We start from the raw sequence: 18556 nt of genomic DNA, 5'->3' as shown, positions 1-18556 counted from the left end.
TGTCCCCATCCAAGGTCCCCATCCAATATCCCCACTCAATGTCCCCATCCTCACCCAGTGTCCCACCCAATGTTCCCATCCTCATCCCAATATTCCCATCCTTATCCCAATGTCCCATCCTAGTGTCCCATACAATGTCCCCATCCTCATCTCGAGGTCCTCATCCTTACCCCAATGTCCCATCCTCAACCAGCGTCCCATACAATGTCCCCATCCCCACCCTAATGTCCCTATCCCCTCTCCAATGTCCCCACCCCAACCTCTCATCCCCACTCCAATGTCCCCATCCTCACTCCAATGTCCCCATACGTCTCATCCTCATCCCAATGTCCCATCCTCAACCAGCATCCCATACAATGTCCCCATCCCCACCCTAATGTCCCTATCCCCTCTCCAATGTCCCCACCCCAACATCTCATCCTCACTCCAATGTCCCCATACGTCTCATCCTCATCCCAATGTCCCATCCTCAACCAGTGTCCCATACAATGTCCCCATCCCCACCCCAATGTCCCTATCCCCTCTCTGATGTCCCCACCCCAACATCTCATCCTCACCCCAATGTCCCAACCTCACCCAGTGTCCAATACAATGTCCCCATCCTCACTCTGATGTCCCCATCCAAGGTCCCCATCCAATATCCCCACCCAATGTCCCCATCCTCACCCAGTGTCCCACCCAATGTTCCCATCCTCATCCCGATGTCCCCATCCCCACCCCAATGTCCCCATCCTCACTCCAGTGTCCCCATCCAATGTCCCCATCCAATATCCCCACCCAGTGTCCCCAGCCTCACTCCAATGTCCCCACCCCAACATCTCATCCTCACCCCAATGTCCTATCATCACCCAGTGTCCCATCCAATGTCCCCATCCCCATCCCATCCTCACTCCAGTGTCCCCATCCCGTTGTCTCATCCTCTTCCCAATGTCCCCATCCAATGTCCCCATCCTCACTCCAATGTCCCCATATGTTCCCATCCTCATCCCAATGTCCCCATCCTAACCGCATTGTCCCATCCTAGTGTCCCATACAATGTCCCCATCCTCATCTCGAGGTCCCCATCCTCACCCTAATGTCCCATCCTCACCCAGTGTCCCATACAATGTCCCCATCCTCACCCCAGTGTCCCCATCCTCACTCCAATGTTCCCACCCAATGTCCCCATTCTCACCTCTTTTTTCCCAATCCCAATGTTTCATCTTCATCCCAATGTCCCCATCTTCACCCCCACGTCCCCATCCTCACCCTGTTGTCCCCTTTCTGATGTCCCCATCTTCATTCCAATGTTCCCATCCCAACATCTTCATCCTCACCCTGATGTCCCCATCCTGATATTCCTATCCTTGCCCCGATGCTCCTGCCCTGTTTTCCCAGTCCTCACCCCAATGTCCCTGTCCAAATGTCCCCACCCTCGCCTCAATGTCCCCATCCCACTATCCCCATTCTCACACTGGTGTCCCTGTCATATGTCCCCGTTTTCACCCCCATGTCCTCATCCTCACTCCAATGTTCCTGTTCTGATGTCTCCATCTTCATTCTGATGTTCCTGCTCCAAAGTCATCCAGTGTCCCTCTCATGACATCCCCATTTTCACCCCATCCTGATGTCCCCCTCTTTGTTCCAATGTCCCCATCCCAATGTCTTCATCCTCACCCCAACGTCCTCATCCTCATCCAACATCACCACCTTCATCCCAACGTCTCCACCTTCATCCCAGTGTCTCCATCTTCATCCTCATGTCCCCATCCCAACGTCTTCATCCTCACCCGGGTGTCCTCACTCTGATGTCCTCATCCTCACCCCAAAGTCCACATCTTCATCCCAGTATCCCTATCCAAACCTCTTGCTCTTCCCCATGATGCCCCCACTGCCACGTCCCCATTCCAACACCTTTCTCCTTGCCCAATGTCCCCATCCTCACCCTGTTCCCATCCCCAAGTGAAGGACGAGACCACGCTCAGGTACTTCTGCCACAGATGACCTTTAATGACAGGGAGCCCCCACATGAGCAAAGCCACCCCCAAACCCCACACTATACAGAGCATCACCCCCGTGCTGCCATCCCTCCCCACAAAACCCCCTGCTCAGATGGACAGATGGATGCAGCGTCTCCATCAATCGCTGGGGCTGGAACATCCCTGTGTGTCTGCATCGTGGTTGTCACCTCCCCATGGGGACACAGGCACGACAAGAGACAGTGGGATGAAAGTAGGAAAAATTTGGGGGGGCCTGGGGGGAGGTGTAGAATGGGAGAGTTTTAGGTTCCAGCTGTAGGTTTTGGGAGTCCAGCTGTTTGGTCTGGAGGATGCTACGAAGAGCAGCAGTGCCATTGCCCCATGTCCCCACAGGGCACAGCACGGAGCAGAGGTGCCTCAGTCCCATCTCACTACGGGATACAATGGGGAGCAGTGGGAGTTGTGGGGTTCCAAACCTTTGGGGACCAGCAGGCCGCAAAACCCCACGGAAAGCGTGGAATAAAACCCCGATTTCTGCCCTTCTCCTCTGCATTCCCTCCTTCCTTGTGTGTGCCCCCCAGCCCCACCAGCAGCAATTTGGGGACACCCCCACATGTGTCCCATTCTCCAATCCCCGCAGCCTGCGAGAAAATCCTCTTTGAACCCCCCCCAAAAACCCCTTTTTCCCCCCTTTGTTTCATCCAGCTCCTGACACAGCCAGTCCTGCGTTGTGGGGCTGCGTGGGGCCATTTGGTGACACCCATCTGTGGGCTGCCAAGGATGCGGCGGTGGCACATTGGTGACACTGTGGCTGTGACAAAGTGGGGGAGGGGAGGGAACCCTCTGTCGATGGGGTCAAGGTCAATGTGGGGATCCTTCAGTTCTAGGGATGGGATGACAGCACAGCCCCCTAACCTTAATCCTAAACCCTACACTTCATCCTAAACCCATCGCGCCCCTCCTTCCCCGACAGCCCCACCTCTTTGCTACCCTCCCCGTCAAAACGAAAGGAAATAAATAGGGCTGTTTATATATATAATATATATATATATATATTTAAAACAAACGAACAAACAAACAGAGTTGTCTGGGTGCTGGCGATGGAGCGAGCGCGTTAGCTGCAGGGCGGGGGGGGGGGCCCGGGAGGGGTCCCTCACCATCCCTGGGGCGGTCCCCGATGTGGGGTAAGGGGGTGACCCACCTCCCCCCCCCCCCACCTCCCAAAGCAGGCACACATGAAACCGGGGCGAAAGGCAGCGGCGCTGGCCGTGTCCCCCCCTCCCCTCCCAACCCCCATCCCAAAGCTCTGTCCGAATGGGCACGGCTCCCCCCAACCCTCCCCCCTCCCCTCACCCCCCCTTACTTCCACCCCATATCTCCTCGCCCCCGAAAGCGGCGGTCGGGGTGGATGCGTCCCCCCCCAACCCTTCCCCAGAGCACACAGAGAGCAGCCGGGCTGGAGATGAGACGTGCTGGGCTGGGTTTGGGGGGAGGGGGAGGAGGAGGGGGAGTCCGTGGGTTGGGGCTGGGGTCTGCATGGTGAGTGTGGGTGGAAGGAAGGGGGGTCAGACCCGCCACAGCAGGAGGTGGTTGGTGCTGTCGTCGCGCCCCACGCTCTCGCTGCTGTTGGTCAGGCGGAAATCCTCGTAGCCATCGCCGCCGCTGATGACCAACATTTTGGCTTTGGACATTGCCAGGCGGGGCTGAGTCGGGTCGCGCTGCTCCGCATCGTTCGGCTGCTCGGGGCCTGAAGGGCAAAGAGGCCGCACAGCTGGGACGGGGCGGTAGGGGCGGGGGAGGGGATCCGCCGTACCCCAGCCGCAGCTTTAACCCCGCCCACCGCCAATTTAGCCCCGCCCATTTCCGCTCGCAGCCCCGCCCACCCACCCTCGAAACAGCCCCGCCCACTAAGGGTCAGCCACGCCCCCTTCCCCCGACTTCTCCTCCCACCTCCGTGGTAAAAAAAGCCCCGCCCACTACCTCATTTCTTACATCAGTAGTAAACCCCGCCCACCCCTCTCTTAGCCCCGCCCACCACGCGGTCACACACCCAATCCTGCGGTTAGCCCCGCCCACCTCACAGGCAGCCCCCCGCCCATCACCTGACTGACCACGCCCACTCCCGTAGCCCCGCCCACCCACGTAGCCCCACACATTCCCGCCCATCCCCTCTCACTCCCGCGGTTGACCCCGCCCACCCCCCCGTTTAGCTCCGCCCACGCCAGAGGTAGCCCCACCCACCCCAAGCCTAGCCACTCCCACTCCGCGGCTAACCACGCCCACTTCGCACATAGCCCCGTCCACACGTTAGCTCCGCCCACATCGCGCTTCCCCCTACACCCGCGGATAGCCCCTCCCACTTCCGTTGCTAGCCCCGCCCACTCTTCGCTTAGCCCCGCCCACTCTTCGCTTAGCCCCGCCCTTTGCCACCTTTAACCCCGCCCACCCCTATGGGCCCCACCTCAAGTCGCTCCTCCCTGCTTAATTACTGCCTCCCATCCCAATTAGCCGTTCCCACCTCCAATTAACACCTCCCACCCCAAGCCCCCCCCCCCCCCCCCCCACAGCTGGATCCTCCCATCCCATGTTAAACACTTCCAAACCGTCCCCAATCCCCCCCGGACCCCGAACCCCCCACCCTGCACCCACCACCCCCATCCCGAAAAGCCCCCCTTGTACCCAAAACCGCAACCCCAAAACCCACCTCCCCAATGCCACCCCACAACCCCACCCCTCCCAATTCCCCAAAGCCCCATCCCTCAAACCCAAACCCCTCTTTGGGTGAAATCCCCCTTCATCCCCATAGATCCAAACCCCAAACCCCAACCTCCCATCCCCCCAAAGGCCCAAATCCGCCACCCCCAACCCCATCCCCCAAAATCCAAACCTCCCCCCCCCAGACCCAACCCCAAACACTCCATCCCCACAGCCCCCCTATATCCACACCCCAAAACCCAATACCCCCCAAACCCCAAACCCTCAATTCCCTAAACTCCTTCAACCCCCCCCATTCCCCACACTCCCATCTGTCAGACCCACACCCTAAACCCCAAACTCCCCCCAGCCCCCAAAATCTCCAAATCCCCTAAAGCCCCCAATATACAAATCCCAATCCCAATCCCCCCAAAAATCCCAAGTCCCCATCCTCCAACCCCCCCCCTTCGTCCCCCAAACACCCCCAACCCCCCCCATCCACCCTCAGACCCAACCCCCCAAGTGACAAAGCCCCCCATCCCCAAAGCCCCCCTATACCCAAACCCAAACCCCAAACCCCCCATCCCCAAAGCCCCCCTATATCCAAACCCCAAATCCCCCATCCCCAAAGCTCCCCTATATCCAAACCCAAACCCCAAACCCCCATCCCCAAAGCCCCCCTATATCCAAACCCCAAATCCCCCATCCCCAAAGCCCCCCTATATCCAAGCCCCAACCCCCAACCTCTCCCAACCCCCAAATCCCCCATCCCCAAAGCTCCCTATGTCCAAACCCCGAACCCCACTCTCTCCAAAACCCCAAACCCCCATCCTCAAAGCCCCCCCATATCCAAACCCCAAACCCCCATCCCCAAAGCCCCCCCATATCCAAACCCCAAACCCCCCATCCCCAAAGCCCCCCTATATCCAAACCCCAAACACCAATCTCTCCCAACCCCAAATCCCCCATCCCCAAAGCTCCCTATGTCCAAACCCCGAACCCCAATCTCTCCCAAACCCCAAACCCCCATCCCCAAAGCCCCCCTATATCCAAACCCAAACCCCCCATCCACAAAGCCCCCCTATATCCAAACCCCAACGTCTCCCAACCCCCAAATCCCCCATCCCCAACCCCCCCTATATCCAAACCCAAATCCCCCCATCCCCAAAGCTCCCTATATCCAAACCCCAAGCCCCAATCTCTCCCAAACCCCAAACCCCCCATCCCCAAAGCCCCCCCATATCCAAATCCCAAACCCCAATCTCTCCCAAACCCCAAACCCCCCATCCCCAAAGCCCCCATCCCCAAACCCCAATCTCTCCCAAACCCCAAGTCCCCCATCCCCAAAGCCCCCCCATATCCAAACCCCAAGCCCCAATCTCTCCCAAACCCCAAACCCCCCATCCCCAAAGCCCCCCTATATCCAAACCCCAACCCCCAATCTCTCCCAACCCCCAAATCCCCCATCCCCAAAGCTCCCTATGTCCAAACCCCGAACCCCAATCTCTCCCAAACCCCAAATCCCCCATCCCCCAAAGCCCCCCTATATCCAAACCCAAATCCCCCATCCCCAAAGCCTCCCTATATCCAAACCCCAAGTCCCAATTTCTCCCAAACCCCAAATCCCCCATCCCCCAAAGCCCCCCTGTATCTAAACCCCAAATCCCCCATCCCTCAAAGCCCCCCTATATCCAAACCCAAACCCCCCATCCCCAAAGCCCCCCTATATCCAAACCCCAAGCCCCAATTTCTCCCAAACCCCAAACCCTCCATCCCCAAAGCCCCCCTATATCCAAACCCCAAACACCAATCTCTCCCAACCCCCAAATCCCCCATCCCCAAAGCACCCCTATATCCAAACCCAAACCCCAAAGCACCCCACATCCCCAAAGCCCCCCTATATCCAAACCCAAACCCCAAACCCCCCATCCCCAAAGCTCCCTATATCCAAACCCCAAGCCCCAATCTCTCCCAAACCCCAAACCCTCTATCCCCAATGCCCCCCCATATCCAAATCCCAAACCCCAATCTCTCCCAAACCCCAAACCCTCATCCCCAAAGCACCCCTATATCCAAACCCAAACCCCAAAGCACCCCACATCCCCAAAGCCCCCCATACCCAAACCCCAATCTCTCCCAAACCCCAAGTCCCCCTTCCCCAAAGCCCCCCCATATCCAAACCCCAAACTCCCCATTCCCAAAGCCCCCCCATATCCAAACCCACCATCCCCAAAGCCCCCCTATATCCAAACCCCAACCCCCAATCTCTCTCAAACCCCAAGTCCCCCATCCCCAAAGCCCCCCCATATCCAAACCCCAAACCTCCCATCCCCAAAGCCCCCCATATCCAAACTCAAACCCCCCATCCCCCCCCCCCCCCCCATCCCCTCACGCACCCCCCGCCCGCAGCTCGCATCCTTCGGGCACTTCCATAGCGGTGAGGAAGCGGACGTGCCCGGTGTGACCCTGCGGTAAACCCAGCGGAGGAGGCGCCGCTTCCGCCCCTCGTTTCCCAGGCATGGCCAGGCTCAGCACGACGCCGGCGCTGGTTCCGACCCACAGCAGGTCCTGGCAGGCCAAAAGAGACGTGATCCGCAGACACGCAGCTTTGTGCTGTCGGATGATGGCGTCCGAACCTGGGGGGGGGGGGGGGGGAGGGGGGGGAGAGTAGGGGGGGAGCGAGGAAGGGAGGGTGGGAACGGAGGGATGGGTGAAGATGGGTCCTGGTTGGGGTGTTGGATCTGGGGGCTGGGTTTGGGGGGGGGGGGGGGGGGGGGTCCTGGACCTGGGTCCTGACTGCTGTATTTGGATCCCGGTTGCTGTGTGGAATGTTGGACCTGGGGCCTGGTTGGGTTATGGGGTCCTGTACCCAGGTCCTGACTGTTATATGTGGTCTTGGACCTGGGTCCTGACTGCTGTATGAGGTTCTGGATCTGGGTCCTGGTTGCTGTATGGGGTTCCGCACCCAGGTCCTGGCTGCTATCTGTGGTTCTGGACCTGGGTCCTGGTGGGGATGTGGGGTTCTGGATCCAGGTCCTGGCTGCTGTATGAGATCCTGTACCTGGGTCCTGACTGCTGAATAGAGTTCTGTACCTGGGTCCTGGTTGGGGTGTGGAGTGTTGGGCTTGGGTCCTTGACTGCTGTATGGAGCTTTGTACCTGGGTCCTGGTTGGGGTGTGGGGTTCTGGATCTGAGTCCTGACTGCTGTATGTGGTGCTGGATCTGGATCCTGACTGCTCTATTTGGATCCTGGTTGCTGTGTGGAATGTTGGACCTGGGTCCTGGTTGGGTTATGGGGTCCTGTATCCAGGTCCTGACTGTTATATGTGGTCTTGGCCCTGGGTCCTGACTGCTGTATGAGGTTCTGGATCTGGGTCCTGGTTGGGGTGTGGGGTTCCGTACCCAGGTCTTGGCTGCTATCTGTGGTTCTGTACCTGGGTCCTGGTTGGGGTGTGGGGTTCTGGATCCGGGTCCTGACTGCTGTATGTGGTGCTGGATCTGGATCCTGACTGCTGTATTTGGATCCTGGTTGCTGTGTGGAATGTTGGACCTGGGGCCTGGTTGGGTTATGGGGTCCTGTACCCAGGTCCTGACTGTTATATGTGGTCTTGGACCTGGGTCCTGACTGCTGTATGGGGTTTTGTATCTGGGTCCTGGTTGCTGTATGGGGTTCCGCACCCAGGTCTTGGCTGCTATCTGTGGTTCTGGACCCGGGTCCTGGTGGGGATGTGGGGTTCTGGATCCAGGTCCTGGCTGCTATGTGAGATCCTGTACCTGGGTCCTGACTGCTGAATAGAGTTCTGTACCTGGGTCCTGGTTGGGGTGTGGGGTTCTGGATCTGAGTCCTGACTGCTGTATGTGGTGCTGGATCTGGATCCTGACTGCTGTATTTGGATCCTGGTTGCTCTGTGGAATGTTGGACCTGGGTCCTGGTTGGGTTATGGGGTCCTGTACCCAGGTCCTGACTGTTATATGTGGTCTTGGACCTGGGTCCTGACTGCTGTATGAGGTTCTGGATCTGGATCCTGGTTGCTGTATGGGGTTCCGCACCCAGGTCCTGGCTGCTATCTGTGGTTCTGGACCTGGGTCCTGGTGGGGATGTGGGGTTCTGGATCCAGGTCCTGGCTGCTGTATGAGATCCTGTACCTGGGTCCTGACTGCTGAATAGAGTTCTGTACCTGGGTCCTGGTTGGGGTGTGGAGTGTTGGGCCTGGGTCCTTGACTGCTGTATGGAGCTTTGTACTTGGGTCCTGGTTGGGGTGTGGGGTTCTGGATCCGGGTCCTGACTGCTGTATGTGGTGCTGGATCTGGATCCTGACTGCTGTATTTGGATCCTGGTTGCTCTGTGGAATGTTGGACCTGGGTCCTGGTTGGGTTATGGGGTCCTGTACCCAGGTCCTGACTCTTTTATGTGGTCTTGGACCTGAGTCCTGACTGCTGTATGAGGTTCTGGATCTGGGTCCTGGTTGGGGTGTGGGGTTCTGTACCCAGGTCCTGACTGCTATATGCAGTCCTATACCTGGGTCCTGACTGCTGTATGGGGTTCTGTACTCTGGTCCTGGTTGGGCTGTAGAGTGTTGGACCTGGGTCCTGACTGCTGAATGGGGTTCTGGATCTGGGTCCTGGTTGCTGTATGGGGTTCCACAGCCAGGTCCTGGCTGCTATATGTGGTCCTGAACCCGGGTCCTGGGTGAGGTGTGGGGTTCTGTACCCAGGTCCTGACTGCTATATTAGGTCCTGCTCCTCGGTTCTGACTTGTATGGGGTTCTGGACCCAGGTCCTGGTTGGGCTGTGGTGTGTTGGACCTGGGTCCCAGTTGGGGTGTGGGATTCTGGACCCGGGTCCTGGCTGCTATATGAGATCCTGTACCTGGGTCCTGACTGCTGAATGGGGTTCTGTACCTGGGTCCCGGTTGAGGTGTGGGGAGTTGGACCCGTGTCCTATTTGCTGTGTGGGGTTCTGTTCCCAGGTCCTGATTGCTGCGTGGGATTCTGCAGCTGGGTCCCGATTTCTGCATCTGATATTGAATCCACCGAGGGATTTCCCTGTTCCTACATGGGATTTTTGTAGCTGCTGTGTCACTTCTGCGTGGGATTTTGCACCTGACTCCCAGTTTCTGCATGGGATGTCCTGATTTCCGCATGGAATTTTCTACAAGTTGCCCTATGTCTGCATGGGATTTTGCAACCACTTCTGTAGTTTTCCATGGGATTTTGCAGTCACCACCTCACTTTTGAACGGGATACTGAAGCCACTGATGGGTTGCCCTATTCCTGCACGGGGTTTTGCAACCGCTGTTCTAATTCCCTGAGGGATTTTGCACTCCCCCCCTTATTTCCCTAAAGGATTTTGCAGCTGCGTCCTAATTTCTGCACGGGGTTTTGCAGCCACTCTCTCCTTTTTGGGCAGGAGCTGCAGAATGCAGAGGTTGAACCCACTGAGTGCAGAGGGGGCCTGGCTCCCTTGCAGCCAGGTTGGGATGTGGATGGTACAGAAGCACTTTGTGCTACCAGATGCTCAAGAGCTCCGGAGCAAAGCCCTCTATAACAAGAGGCGACGTGATCGGATTGGGAAACGGGAAAGCACCAGGTAAAGGGGCTGGGTTTGCTTACCAGCGAGCATCTTGTGCACTGGGGGGGTGATGTCAGCCTCGGCCAGCTGCTCGTAGCTGGTGGGGTGGTAGAGGCGGACCAGGGCACTGCCCTGCAGCGACAGCCAGACGCCGGGCGCCGCGCTCACCATGCAGCTCACGCTGCGCCCGCTGTCCTGCCCCACCTGGAGGGTGTGCTGCGGGGACAGAGCCACGCCGGCGTCACCCACAGCCACCAGGGGACGTCTGTGTGGTCCCCACCCTGTGGCCGTCACGCCTGCCGTGGTACCTCTTGTTCCAGAGTGGCCGTGTTGAGGACGATGACCCGGTTCTGGCAACCGCACCACAGCTTCCCTGCCACCGCCACCATCTTTGTGATGGGGCTGCCTGGGGAGCCCAGCGAGAGGGATTTGGAGTTCTGAGGGTCCCAGAAGCGACCTGTAAGGACGGGGGGAGATACAAGGGTTGTGACAGCAGCAGAACCTCCAGCTTGGGGGGAAGAGTTTGCTGGAAGCATTCTATCCAGAGTGATGGATCCTCCTTCGTGGAATCGTAGAATTGCTGAGGTTGGAAAAGACCTTAAAGATCATCGAGTCCAACCACAACCCAACCATCCTGCCCTAAATCACGTCCCTGAGCACCACATCCAAAGGGTTTTTAAACACATCCGGGGATGGTGACTCAACCACCGCCCTGGGGAGCCCATTGCAGTGCTTAACAACCCTTTCTGTAAAGAAGTTTGTCCTGATATCCAACCTAAACCTCCCTCGGCACATCTTGAAGCCATTTCCCCTTGTCCCATCACCTATCCTCTGCAGGGGGCATCACAGAATCACAGGGGTTGGAAGGGATCATCAAGTCCAACCCCCGTGCTAAAGCAGGTTCCCTGCAGTTAGTTGCAAGTGGGGCAAGCGTGGGGTCCTCAGTTGATGTCCTTTGGAAGCAGGGGCCACATGCTCCAAATTTGAGGTTGCCCATTCAGCATCTCTCAAAGACGGCCCTCCTTGCCCAGAGAGCCCAGGGATAAGGTCTTGGATTTGTAGGGGTCCCAGAAGGGACCTGGAAGGATGATGTGGAGATGGAGCGGTCACTACAGCAGCAAAACCCCAAGCTGGGGGGAAGGGGGTGTCTGGAAACACCATTATCCAGACGCTGATGGATCTCCTTCTATAGGGGATGTAAGCTTGGGGACATTGGGAGTGGTGACATGAGCTGATATCCCTTGGGACACCGGTGAGCAGAGACCACCATGCTCTGTATTTGGGGCTGCTCATTCAGCATCCCTCGAGAATGGCCCTCCCCAGTCTGCTGCTTCCCCTGTGGATGCCAGCACCCAAAGCACCCCTCCCTCAGAGACCAAACCATCGCTGCTTTGGGGTCCATCCAGCAGCCTCACCTGGCTCCCGCTGGTACACGATGAGCTCTCCATTGGCCAACGACACGAACACTTGGTTATCGAGGTACCTGTGGGGGGAGGAAAGCTTTGAGAAGCACTGCTGGGCAGCCTGAAACCACCCCATGAAAAACCAAACAAGCCCAGAGCCCCCTTACAAGATGCACATGACGGAAGCAGCGTGCTGCATCTTCATGCTGTTCTTCCTGTTGCGGATGTTATCCGACGACTGGTAGACGTGGATGCTGCGGAGGTGGGAGAGAGAAAAAGCACGGGGCTGAGGCTCTTGAAGGGCTGAGCTGCGTCCGTGTGGGTCCTCACTCACCAGCCGTCCTCGGTGCCCAGCCACATGGAGCTCTGGTAGGCTTCGGGGTCAAGGCTCAGCAGGTCCTCGAGGCTGCCGCGGGTGAAGGAGCCGCGGCTGGAGCGCCGTAGGGCTCGTCCATCTGTTGGGCTCTCACCACGCCGGCTCTGACCGAAGGCGGTGGCCAAAGGAAGGAAACCAGGCTCCTGTTCCTCCTCTGAGCTCGTCGTCTCTGCTGCTGCCTCTTTGCAGCTTGGGATTTCCTCATCTGTGGGGGAGAGAGAGGAGGAGGGGATGGGTCGTAGATATGCAGAATCGTTGAGGTTGGAGAAGAGCTCTGAGATCGTCTCCAGTCCAACTGTCAACCCAACCTTGCCACGATCACAGAATCACAGAACCACCACGATTGGAAAAGACCTCCAAGATCATCCATCCATCCATCCTGGACTTCCAGTCTGACCATCCACCTACCACCAATATTTCCCCATTAAACCACGTCCCTCAGTACAACATCTAAACGTTTCTTGAACTCCATGATGTCTCCATCCTGGGAGGCATTCAAGCTCAGACTGGAGCAGGCTCTGAACAGCCTGTTCAAGTGGTAGATCAGAGAATCACAGAATCGTTCGGGTTGGAAAAGACTGCCTGTCCAAGTGATGGGGATGAGAGCACGTGATGCTGCACAAAGCCCTCGTGGTACCCAGGGAGGACGGATGGATGCTGACCCCTAAACATGCCAGAATTTGCCCCACACACAGAACCACTTGCCACCCCAGCCCCAGCATCATGGAGCCTGGACTAGGACCCTGCCTCCATCTCTTTACCCAGGGTTTCTTCAGCTTAAGAATACAAATGGAATTTGCAGTGACAACCTTCATCCAATGCAGACCTCGCACACTTCTGCACCGTCCCTGGGGGTGTTGAAGGCCAGGTAGGATGGGGCCATGGGCAACCTGAGCTGGTGCCTGGTTTAGTGGCATGGGAGCTGGAAGTCGATCTTTGCGATCCCTTCCAACGGAAGCCATTCTATGATCGTGTGGTTCTACAACAGAAGGCAAGCTTCCACTCCAATCCTGTCATCACGAGATCCAAATTAGGATCTCTCTGAGTCTTTTCCCTGTGTTTCTTCAACAGACAAACGGAAGCTCCTTTTCTATCAATTTGCAATTGAACCCAAGGCAGAGTGGGGAACAATCACATCGATGACGGAGCTGCCCGCTGATTTGGGACAAAAAAATGGATGACTCACTGCCGAAGCTGGAGGAAATGGTGGAGTGGCTGGCCTGGCTCTGCAGCGTGCCCGAGGGGCTGGGCGAGGACTCATCATCTGTGTCATCACTGTCAAAGGGCACCAGCTCCCGGTGCGTGCTGTCCACGGGCTCAGAGAGCTCCAGTGATGAGCCCGAGATGGAGATGTGCAGGCATTGCTGTGGCCCTGAATCCTCTGATTGTGTCGGTGCCGGCTCCGAGGACGGGCTCACCATCGGCTCCGTGCGCTCCCTGCCATGGGGACAGCCACAGCTCCAGCAATGCAACAGCTGGCACCATCCATGGGGTGAGGGTCTCCTTACCTATAGGGTCGCTTGAGGCCGGGCACGGAGGCGATGCAGAGGATCCTGGCTGAGCAGACAGCGATGCACGCCTCGACGATGGGCTCCTTGCGGATGCTGAGCAGGCAGACCTGCCCCACGTAGCCGTCGCTGTTGCACACCCACACCTCGTGGGCATTCTCTGGGCTGCTGTGGCTGGGAGAAGCACAAGAAAACTGGAAAGGGGCAAAAAACAAGGAGAGGTCACTTGGGAAGGTGCCGGCACGGTGGCATCCCGCTGGTGGACAGGAATACCCAAATGCACCCTCCCGAGAATGTGGGAGCAGCAGATGGACCCACCTGCATCCCGCTTCGTGTCTTCATGATGGGAATGGCTTTGAGGAATTCGGGGTCCAGGCAGTTTTTGCTGGAAGCTGGGGAAATAAGAGAAGAGCTGAAAACTGGGACGAAAAGGAGGCAGTTTGGGCGAAATGGGGTGTGAGATGCTGAGCCCATTTCTGTCTCCCACCCCACGTCCCAGCATTACCCAGCTTCTTCTTGGCATCCTCGAGGGCTTGCTCGAAGCCGAGCCGCGCGTCGGGGTTGGGGAACTCGAAGATGAAGGACTCGGTGCCATCGGCCTTGGCGGCGCTGAGCTCCACTTTGTTGGGGGGGAAGGCCATGCTGAAGGACAAGGACTGCTTCTCTGCCAGTTCCCGGTGGATGGCAGCCATCAGGTCCTTGATGACATCATCCAGGCTCTGGGGAGGGTGACAGCATCAGGGTCCATGGGGTACACAAGCCCCACGTCCATCCCGCTTTACATCCCTTGGAGTAACGTCCCAACCCTCCTGTGGCTTCAGGGCTGGTGGCATCCGGGTCCTTTGAGGGCCACCAACCCTCCCGCAGGCTCTGTGTTTCAGTGAGTACATCCCAGCTGGTCTCATGGTGGAGGTCACCCACAGGGGGCCACCGTCCCCATACCTGGTGGGGGAAGCTGAGGGTCTCTGACAGCTTGCTGACTTGGCCCAACGTGCTGAGATCTTCATCCAGGCGGCAGATGCTCTTCTGGATGCTCTCACGGTTGGTGGCTTGTGAGGCACCTGCATGGGGACATGCGTGTGACATTAACCCCTTCCTCCCCACAGCTGCCCAGGGGAGGCTTCTCCCCTAATGCTTTTAGCCAGGGCGGTGTCAGCCCCAGCAATGGGATGCTTTGAGCCCATCGCTGTTTGCTAGGGGTTGAGTAATGGCTTTCAGGACATGGAATTGGCATCAGGCAGTGGCAGACCTTTGATGATGTCCACGTCCTCCAGTGGCAGCTTCCAGAGCAGCTTGTACTTGCTGGCCGTGTCGATCACACTGGCTGCTGTGTACCTGCAGGACAAGGGATTGGTTGAGCCACGCTAAAGCCATCCCAGCCCATGGGGATGCCCCAAGGAGGTGGGATAACCCCAGAGAGATGCAATGGGAAAAGGAGCTGGTTGTCCCCCATGCTTGGTGGCACTCACAGGCTCATGGAGCTGCGTCGAAGGGAGCCCGACTTGCGCTTTAGTGTGGTGCACACCAGCAGGTCCGTGAAGAGGAAGAGAGAACGGTCTTTCTTCCCACCCACTGCCTTCTGCAGAGAGGCAAGAGACACAAAGGAGTGCAAATGCACCCACCTGCCTCAGCTTCTCCATGTCCCACCCCTACAGTGGTCCTAGGGGAGCCTACAAGAATGCCAGGACCTCTGTGATTCCCATCTTCAGTCTCTCTGTCCAACCCTCACCCTGGGCTACTGCCCTTCTTATCTTTCCTCACGCACTTGGGGGCTTTTATATTGTCCCCATCCGTCTGTCTGTCCGTCCGTCCGTCCATCCATCTACCCACTCATGCTTCAATCCGTGCACACCTCCATGCATACATCCATGCATGTGACCATAATTAATCACCCATTATCTGTTCATTCCTCCATTGTCTACACATGTGTCCATTCATGTACGTGTCCATCCATCCGAGCATGCTTCCATCCATGCATTCATCCATCAGGTCATCCATCCATTATCCACCTGTGTGGATAATGCTTCTACCCCATGAACACCTCCATACATTCATCCATGCATGTATCCATCATCTGTCGTCCATTATCCATCCATCATTCATCCATCCATGTTTCTGTCTGTCCATCCGTCCATCCGTGATCCCTGTTGGACATGACCCACCATCCCAACCACCAACTGCCCTGCTTGGTGCATGGTGTCACAATGCTGCCAAAGTGAATGTGACATGGGAACAAGGGACAGAGGGCCATCTCTTACCACTTCCACCACCATCTCCTGTCGAAGGAACCTGCGGAGTGGGGCCTGGAGCTGTGGGGACAAGGAAGTTTATGAGTGGCTTTGTTCCTACTCCTGGACCCCACCAGCTCTGACTTGTCACCCTGTCCCCTTCCTGAACCTCCCAGCAATCCACGGAGGCAAGAATGGGGAAGGCAGGACCTGAATGAGGAAACAGGTGGCCCAACATAGGTCAACCCCCAAAAATGGCTGAATTTTGAGTCAAAGACCTACTCCATGTGTTTGGTGCTGGGTGCAGCTTGGATATGGGTGCTGCTCCCTTGGGTGGTTCAGCCAGGCTAAATGTCCCCTCTTGTCCCTGTGCCCTGCAGCCAGTGTCCATGTCACCCACCCCCACCCAGGACCCCATGCCAAGACCCCCATCCGTACATCCTCCATCCCTTCAATGTGGGACTCGATCTCCTGCACGATGCGTGCGTTCCTCTCCACCTCCTCAGCACTCTTCATCCCCTTGTTGATCCTCTCGGCCACCTGCTTGATGTTGCGTTGGGCGTCGATGAGGAAGGGGTGGTCGGGGTGGTCCTCAGGGGTGTGTTTCAGCAGGTCCTGCCAAGGGGACACCACGGTGTCACTCCTTCCCAGGATGGCAGGGACCTCATCCCAGTGCCACTCCTCCTACCTTCACCAGCAGCTCGTACCGCGGGATCCTCTGGACAGGTTTGATCATCAGGTCAGACAGAGCTTGCTTCTCCTTGTTCTCTCGCATGCTTTGCTGCAGAACATTGGTGGGGGACAAGTTAGGTAATGGGGACACGCCATGGCACCATCCCAGGACACGGAGTGACACTGCTTTGGGATCCAACTTTTGACAACAGCTAGGACGTGATGCCCCGTTCATCCCTGGAGGTGTTCAAGGCCAGGTTGGATGGGGCCCTGGGCAGTCTGGGCTGCTATGAAATGTAGGGGTTGGTGGCCCTGCCTGCAGCTGGGGTAATTGGGGGGCTTCATGATCCTTGAGGTCCCATCCAACCCCAGGCCATTCTGTGATGCTGAGATTCTATGACCATACATAGGGCTTTCCCCAATAAATAAAAAAAAGATGGAAAAATCCCACTTTGACTGTAGATAACCAACTCACTCCCACTAACTCCCTCTGCTCCACCAGTGGCTCCCAGTAAGACGGTGACCAGCCCATGGTGGCACCCAGGACCCACCTCCAGGAACTTCATGAACGCCGGCCGTGCCTCCTTAGCGATCCTGACAGCATCCTTGGCATTGAGGAAGTTATCGATGTAGGCAGAATAGATGTTCACCAACACATCCTTGGAGAACTGGGGGAAACAGGAGGAAGTTTTTAGGAGGAATTTTTTGAGGCAGAGGGTGGTGAGGCACTGGCACAGGTTGCCCAAGGAGGCTGTGGATGCCCCATCCCTGCAGGCATTCAAGGCCAGGCTGGATGTGGCTCTGGGCAGCCTGGGCTGCTGCTTGGCGACCTGCACACAGCAGGGCTTGGAGCTGGATGAGCATTGAGCTCCTTTGCAACCCAGGCCGTTCTGTCATTCTGTGATTCTATGAAATAGGAAAAATGGGATCAGCACGGGGTCGGGGCACGGCTGGAGGTTGGAGAAGCTGCCCCAAGGGTTAAAACGGTGTCCATCTGGATCTGCCCAAGCTCAGCTCCCCGCCTCGATTTTTCAGCCCTGACATTTCTGCTCCCGATGCAGAAACTCCAAGCTGCAGAGCCAGCCGGCCGCCGCACCACCCCGCCGTTAAGCTAAGCAGACCAAGGGCCTGGAGATCGTCTCTCTCCATCTCCGACGTGGTTCGCCCATCCTTTCATCATCCCCCTGCTTCCTGCTCCCTGCTCGGGGCCGTGTCCGAAAAAACAAGCACGATAAAGCGAGGCTTTAGGGCTGAACCCAAAATGGGGAAGAGGGTCGGGTCCTACCGACTGCACCAGGAGGTCGCCCACTTTCTGCTTCTCGTGCCAGTTCTGCACACAGTCGTGGATCTGCTCCAGGAACTGCTCGTGGTGCTCCAGCAGCTCGGGGATTTGGTCGAAGATCTCATCCACCAAGGACGGGTCGCACAGCAGTGAGTTTTCGGGTTGTTTCAGCGGCTTCATGTAGCCCTATAGGGAGGCGTTGTGTTGGGGCACCAAGAGATTATCTCCTTTTTTTTTTTTTTTTTTTTTTTTTTTTTTCCCCACGTCTCCAAAATGACTTTTTTCAACCCATTTCATCCCAGCGGGGGGTTTCCCCCAGTGAACCCAGCCAAAGGTACGGAATGCTGGAGGAGGCGTCGACCCTACACGGCTTTGGGCACTCAGGGACAGATCAGAGGGTCTAGCTGTGCCATTTTTGGCACCCCAATCCCACAGGGACCAATTCTACCCAGTGCATCCCATAGCAGTTTGGGGAGCAGAGTAGGTTTGCTGTCATGAATCTTAGTCCCTTCTGAGCCACCCAACTGGGAAATCGTGGCAGCACAACTGTGGGATCCCGAACTATCAGTTCTGGGTGGACTTTAGGATTCTTGGGGACAGGAGGAAGGTCATCTCAAGCCTTCTCAAGCCTTGCATCCTCCTTATCTCCTGGTATGGGGTTCTGGTGCATTTTGGGAGGACCATGGAGCGGAGAAAGGTAGGACAGGACCCACTTCAAGCTGCTTTGCATGTCTCTACCTGAGCTGGTGATGGAGGTACCTCCCACTAAGGATGGGGTTCCCCATGTTTATGATGGGGGAGAAGAGCGTGGAGATGGTTCCCAGCTCAGCAAACAGCAGAGCTGCCCCTCGGCTGCTGCACCAC

General features: G+C 57.3%; 2 protein-coding genes across 2 annotated transcripts in view; both read right to left on the bottom strand.

The window, feature by feature from the left end:
• Positions 1 to 3327: 3327 nt before the first annotated feature.
• On the bottom strand, positions 3328 to 9795 carry LOC128088693 (uncharacterized). The gene is made up of 6 exons (XM_052699433.1): positions 9284 to 9795; positions 9099 to 9155; positions 8087 to 8289; positions 7566 to 7745; positions 7049 to 7288; positions 3328 to 3705 (listed from the first exon to the last, which is right to left on the bottom strand). Exons 1-6 carry the CDS (start codon positions 9793 to 9795, stop codon positions 3524 to 3526), a joined length of 1374 nt encoding a protein of 457 aa, XP_052555393.1. The 3' UTR covers positions 3328 to 3523.
• Positions 9796 to 10180: 385 nt separating this feature from the next.
• ARHGEF17 (Rho guanine nucleotide exchange factor 17) overlaps positions 10181 to 18556 on the bottom strand; it is a 32909-nt gene continuing 24533 nt past the window's right edge. The window contains exons 3-19 of the mRNA XM_052699270.1: positions 17696 to 17878; positions 16962 to 17078; positions 16427 to 16519; positions 16177 to 16353; positions 15769 to 15819; positions 14980 to 15089; positions 14760 to 14845; positions 14453 to 14571; positions 14016 to 14229; positions 13829 to 13902; positions 13511 to 13704; positions 13189 to 13439; positions 11961 to 12207; positions 11794 to 11880; positions 11639 to 11706; positions 10532 to 10680; positions 10181 to 10439 (exon numbers count right to left, since the gene is read on the bottom strand). Of these exons, the coding sequence (XP_052555230.1) occupies positions 10194 to 10439; positions 10532 to 10680; positions 11639 to 11706; positions 11794 to 11880; positions 11961 to 12207; positions 13189 to 13439; positions 13511 to 13704; positions 13829 to 13902; positions 14016 to 14229; positions 14453 to 14571; positions 14760 to 14845; positions 14980 to 15089; positions 15769 to 15819; positions 16177 to 16353; positions 16427 to 16519; positions 16962 to 17078; positions 17696 to 17878 (2466 nt within the window). The 3' untranslated portion in view covers positions 10181 to 10193. The remainder of the gene's footprint in view (positions 10440 to 10531; positions 10681 to 11638; positions 11707 to 11793; positions 11881 to 11960; positions 12208 to 13188; positions 13440 to 13510; positions 13705 to 13828; positions 13903 to 14015; positions 14230 to 14452; positions 14572 to 14759; positions 14846 to 14979; positions 15090 to 15768; positions 15820 to 16176; positions 16354 to 16426; positions 16520 to 16961; positions 17079 to 17695; positions 17879 to 18556) is intronic.

The sequence above is a fragment of the Tympanuchus pallidicinctus genome, unplaced genomic scaffold, assembly GCF_026119805.1.
Source record: "Tympanuchus pallidicinctus isolate F22 unplaced genomic scaffold, pur_lepc_1.0 scaffold36, whole genome shotgun sequence".
NCBI classification, from domain to species: domain Eukaryota; kingdom Metazoa; phylum Chordata; class Aves; order Galliformes; family Phasianidae; genus Tympanuchus; species Tympanuchus pallidicinctus.
This window is presented reverse-complemented; position numbering and strand designations above follow the sequence as displayed.